The sequence below is a fragment of the Lygodium microphyllum genome, chromosome 12, assembly GCF_053477565.2.
Source record: "Lygodium microphyllum isolate KBCC chromosome 12, Lygodium_microphyllum_v1.1.10, whole genome shotgun sequence".
NCBI classification, from domain to species: Eukaryota; Viridiplantae; Streptophyta; class Polypodiopsida; order Schizaeales; family Lygodiaceae; genus Lygodium; species Lygodium microphyllum.
In genome coordinates, this window is record NC_141146.1 from 120333614 (window position 1) to 120339522 (window position 5909).

General features: G+C 43.6%; 1 protein-coding gene across 1 annotated transcript; it reads right to left on the minus strand.

Annotated features, from left to right (window-relative positions):
- Positions 1-2315: 2315 nt before the first annotated feature.
- LOC148028202 (uncharacterized) lies at positions 2316-5500 on the minus strand. Its single transcript, XM_087689970.1, has 2 exons — positions 3054-5500; positions 2316-2655 (listed from the first exon to the last, which is right to left on the minus strand). Exon 1 carries the CDS (start codon positions 5106-5108, stop codon positions 3228-3230), a length of 1881 nt encoding a protein of 626 aa, XP_087546096.1. The 5' UTR covers positions 5109-5500; the 3' UTR covers positions 2316-2655; positions 3054-3227.
- Between the last annotated feature and the right edge of the window lie 409 nt (positions 5501-5909).

The following is a 5909-nucleotide window of genomic DNA, read 5'->3' on the forward strand; positions in this document are numbered from 1 at the left end:
TAGAGAGCTTCTCCATCACGATGCCTTACCCTCACACACTCATCACTTCCTCACACTCTCACACACTCTCTCTCAAAAGCACAAGCACAAGCACAATCAAGCAAGAAGAAGAAGAAGAAAAAGAAGAGTTAATTTTGCCACACATTGAGAATGAGCTTCACTATTCACTTTTTGACTTTTATATATGCCCTCATCTCTTTGGGCATCTATCTCCTTTTTTACATGATTGGCCATCTTGTTAAAGCCTCTTTTTTCATATTCCTTTCCATTTATATTATGCCTTCACCTATACGCATCCACTCTTTACAACTTGCACATTAAGAGGGAGCCTAACGCTCTTTTACAAAAATTTGCGAATGCCTTTACATTTTAAAATATACCTTTGCATTTGCCTCGACTTTTAAAATTACTCTTATTCTTTTGGCTTTTTCTCCTCTTATCCTTTTGTCGGGTTCTCCTTTTGGAAATTTCTCAAATTTTTCTCGCTTCTTTTTTGTCCACCTTGCACTGGGGTTAATACTCTATTTTCTTATAAAAATTGAAATCACAACTCATAAAATTCAAAATAGACTTTTAAAATGCATCTCCTCCATGTGATATTTATAATACTAAAATAAATCTTGCTTTGCCTAAAGATAGGCCCTTTACAATCACTCTTTTTACAAAAGAGTTTGGGTTAAATGGATCTATGGTTACAATCAGTTGCACAACTCACAACTGCTAAGAGCCATAAAATATTTCTAAAATATCTTCAATATATCTTTTAAAACTCTCAAACATCAATAAATATTTACAAAGATTATGTATGCACATCTTAGAATAAATGGCAATGCATCTATTTAAATAATTTAATGAAAAAGTATTTGGAATAAATTATACTTGTCGCATATGTCCAATTCATCTTGCTCTATATATCAACCATGTCAAAATTTCAAAAAATCATGTTAGAAAAAATAATTAACTGAATAAATATAACTAACCATAAAAAATCAACTAATCATTGGAATTTTATAAAATAATCTCAGTAGACATTAGCACTTGAGATATAAATATTGTGGCATCACCCACATATGGTTTCACCTGCATTCACAATTGCAAGCATCACGTCTGAGAAGGATAGGTGTCCCCATCAACCTTTTGCCCAAGACAAAAAGTAAATCACTCTTAGAAATGTGCCTCATACTAACAAAGAACCATTCAAGACACTGATCCTGTCAACATGCACAGAAGGGAAAAACAACTTCATCTCAACTTGATACGTAAAGTTGATTTAGAGTTTGAGAATACATTTTTTAGATTTCCACTAACAAGAAAAATACCCTTGTAATGACTTCTTAGAACTCGTAATTTATGGTATGACTTGTTTGAATATAATGCGGAAACAATTGAAGTTTCAAATCTACTTTATTTTGAAATGTATCCAACCCCTAGTTTCATTAATATCTTCAAAATTGCCTACTCCTTAGTTAGCCTTTGAATTTTGAAGGTTCTGCATGAATTAAGAGTAGGCCTTGAGATTTTGAAGAGTTGCCCAACGTTCCATTTCTAAAGCCTTGAAGTAACTTTCCTTTTGTTTTTAAAGTTGGTGGAAAGTTAGAACGATTTTTCTAATCTTACTATTACTTTTGTAACTCTTTCCATCCAGAGGTAAGACCGCCTTTGAAGGGTGTTGAAACCTTCGTAATGTAGGCTTGATTGAGTCTAGCAAAGACGATCAAATATTTCAGTCACTTTAACCTTTTAATTGCCTCGATCAGAACTTTTATGGATGTCGAACGGAAGCGCACATTCATAAGACGTGAACATCATCAAGAAAAGCAGAAAAAATCATATCATGATGATAAAAGTGAGGACGAATATCCAAGAAAAACAAGTACAGTGAACATGTCGTGAGACTTTGAAGCGACAGTTAATGGGCGAGAGGAAACGTCAATTATCAATGGAATTATGGAACGGCATACATAAACGTAAGGGACAAATATATATTACTTATGATGATCAACTGCAAGACAAGACATGCATGACATGAAAGGTTTTACCCTATACAAAATCAATCATGATCCATACGAACGAACACCATATCTGACTAACGATTTAAGCAGAAACTTATTAAAAGAGAGACGGAAACGGTGACTGGAAGGATAGCCAACTAACTAAACGCAGAACATGCGCTAATGAAGTAATCAGGCTGATATAGTTGATTGGGATGCTATTATAGAGTTGTGTACCTACAGTTGAGAGGGCATAATCAACAAAATTTTCCACGACAATTCAATCAGACAAGGCAGCTATCCTTCTACTGTTCCTTGAATTGTTTGTGGACTGCTTTTTGCAGGGTGTATAAAGCTGTCAGTGTGAGATTGTTGACAAAGAGAGAGAGAGAGAGTAGCTTGGCTAAGTCCTTGTGTACTAAGCGCAGGTTCCTTTATCAGACATGCATGAACAAAACCGAGCGTCCTTGGAATGAATAAATAGATGTTGAACGCCTAGTATATATAGTGTGCAAAGCCCTAGCTCTCTCTCTCTCTCTATTCACGTGTACCATCTATCTGATCAGTGGACGTTGTTCTCCCTTTGCAAGCTTTAATTGTCCAGCCGTGATGGGAATTCATCCGTCACTCATGCTGTGCATTTCCTCCGCATCCATGGCCTCACCTGCATACCCCAGCTGTGACGTTCATGCATCGTACCAAATGCTTTCTAATTAATCAAAAATTATTCCTACTCTTGCGTATAGATCATTCACACTGCTTAGTTTATCCGGTTGTTATCTGGAAACCTTTCTGTATTTGGAACCGATGGCGATAATTGTAGATCAAACCAGGAAACGATGAGAGCTTGAGGCGATTAAAGCAGATTCCAACGACCTATCTATCTGCAACCTAACATTAATGTAAGGCTTGAAAGAAATTGTCCCAGAGCTGATATTTATCCATTATACATTAAATTAAACATGTCTAATAACCTTCTTTGAGCCTATATTTGAAATTCCTGTGATCAGAAGAATCACAAACAAAAACGTTAGCTCTACACTCGAGCTTAAGGTTGTGTACCTTGTGAGTCTGTGTCGCATGTGGAACTTCTAAGCGCACCAGAGTGTGCGTGCTTCCCTTTCTGGGTGGAAATGCTATGGACATTAGTGGTGACAGACGGCAGATGATGACAATAGTGAGTGCTAATAAGATATAAAGCTAATCTTTGCAGACGCAGAGCAAGGGACAATAAGGTCAGATAATTTGATCCCACAGGCGGATGTCCCATTGCTCCTCGGGATCATCATCTGGCTGGATGCAGCTACCATCGACGGCATGATTGATGGAGGGATAAATGCCGATGCTATGGTGCTGAGCAGCTTGGATGAGCTTGGGGGGAGGAAGGAGCATGGCATTGGCCATGTCAGTGATGAGGCCCGGAGTGAGTGCAGGGAAATCCTCGTCAACCATGCTCACAACCCTAGGACCCTCCTGCATCAGCTGCTGCTCCAGAGACGGCAGCTCCACAGTCATACTCGCGGGTGGCATATCCACTTGCAAGGAGCCGCAGCTTAATCCTCTACAGTCGTGAATGTCACACGTAGATATGGTTGATGTGCTGCAGCAGCTTGTATTGGAGAGTCGAAGTGGATTATATTGATTATCAGCTGTCACTGCAGGCGAGGCTTCATCAGATTGTCGACTATGGCTATGACATTGTTGGGAGCTGCCGGAGAATTGGACATGATCACTGGCATCAATCAGTTGATCACTGGCATCAATTACTGATGGGACGTCAATAATGATTTCTTCGGAGCAGCTGTCCGGCTCGACTTTTACCTCCGACGCAGGAGTACAATGCTGCTGCTGCTGATGATGATCAATCCATGGATTCGTCTCATGTTTGAGTAGAATTACAGCATCGGAAGTCTGTTGATGGGTGCTGACGCTGCAGCTGAGATCGGAAGAGGCTCCAGTATGAAACGTGTTAGCAGGATCAGCGTGAGGTAATGATGGGGCGGCGGCGGCATGGAGCAAGCTGGGATTATCAGTAGCAGCCCTACTAGCAGGGGGTTTGCAGTCATGATCATGATGAAGAGTGTCAGTAACAGTAAGCGACTGCTGCTGCCGCTGCTGCATGAGCTGTCTCGCGAGCGGCGATCCTCCGAATGCTGCGGCTGCTGCGGCGGCGGCTGTCTGGATGTCGCGAGGCGAGAGGGTGAGAGGGCGAGGCAAGGTGTGCGCTATCTCCGGGAAGTTTACCTCCGCCGTGTCGCCCTTAAGGCTCACCGCCCCCACGTCGTATGCCCGCGCCGCCATCTCCGGCGTCGAGAATGACCCCAGCCATATCCTCGTCTTCTTCCTCGGCTCCCTTATCTCTGACACCCACTTCCCCCAGCTCCTCTGTCTCACCCCTCTGTACACCGGGTGCCTCCTATCTGCCGCTACTGCAGCGGCCGCTGGAGGACTCTTGCTTCTATCATGATTCTTACTCCGCTTCGGATCTCCTTGCTTCACCCTCCTCTTCTTTGCAGGTAATTGCTCCTCACGATTAATTATGATTGCACCCTGATCATTGCGATCGCCTGCATCATCTCTGCTTCTCCTTGATTTGATGCAGCATCCTAGTTCCACCTCCTGGTCGAGGCGATCATTACTTTCAGGCGATTTGCTTTCACTGCAGTGATCGTCGATAGAAGCTGCGGCCCGCGCAGATTTTCCCTCGCTCGCGGAGACCTCCGGTTGATTGGATAGCGCAGGCGGCTGATTGTGGAGCACACTACCGCCGCCCTGTGGGCTGATTGATGAAGATGAAGATGATGAAGATGATGAAATCGTCGACGATGATTGAGGATTGGTCGACGTTTTGTTGAAAGGATGATTGACCAGCGAGTCGGGATCGACTGCCGACGTGCCAGACCTGTTAATCCAGTACGGCGGCCCATTGAAACCCGGAATGCTGGCTGCCGCGGAGAAGGCAGCGGAGTAATGGTGAGGATTAATGGTGGGAGTAAGGGCGGGATGAGAGGACGGGAGACACCGGGCCGCCGTGGCAGATGGGGAGGCTGCATGTGGCGAGAATCGATAGGAGAGGAGGCCGTCAGTAAGAAAGAGGGGGGACTTCGAGTGAACCATAAGGAGGGGCCGGCGGGCGCAGTTGGTGGGCTGCTGCAGCTTAGACGTACCCTTGCATAAGTTTTCTATATTTTAGAAATAAAGTGTGTAGAGAAAGAGAGATCCAACGAGCCCCCCCGCGTTGGAAGTTTTTCTATAGCTCGAAAAGGATAGTTGGCAGCAGTGAAATGCCCACTCGTGCGGATACGTCTGTGGATTAATTGGTAGCAAATTGGACAGGATAAAGGCTAATCCGTTCTAATGAAGAATGAGAATTGATGAGGATAGAAGAGTGGATTATACAAGGTTCGATCCCGATCAATTTAGAAACACTTCCTGTAGCTGCTGATCGTCGAGATCGGAGAAGAAATCCTTGCTGCAATATTTCAGACCGGAGCCACTAAAATATTTGTAGCTGCCGGACCGAGAGAGCGCAGTAGTATGCGGATAAGGGACGCGGGCTGTCGCACTAAACGCGGAAGGTTTTTTAAAAAAATTTGGTGGAAACAGGGCGATCATGAGGATGTGTTGAGAGAGTGTGTACTGTAATACGTGTATGAGAGAGCCTGGATACAGCCTTGCAGACCGGCAGGCTTCCTGGCTATCGACTCCTGCTTGCTTTCTCTCGTATGATGATGATGGTGATGATGTGATAATGATGCAAGGAAAAAGAGAACAGTGATGGAGATGGCTCAGCGGCCCAGCTATAGAGCTATAAACCCTCATGTACTAAGCTCATTGTAGGCTAGTGGCTCCCTTCTAATTTTCCCTTTCCCCTTCCAAGATCACAATATAGGATACACCTAGAGGACAATTTCCCTA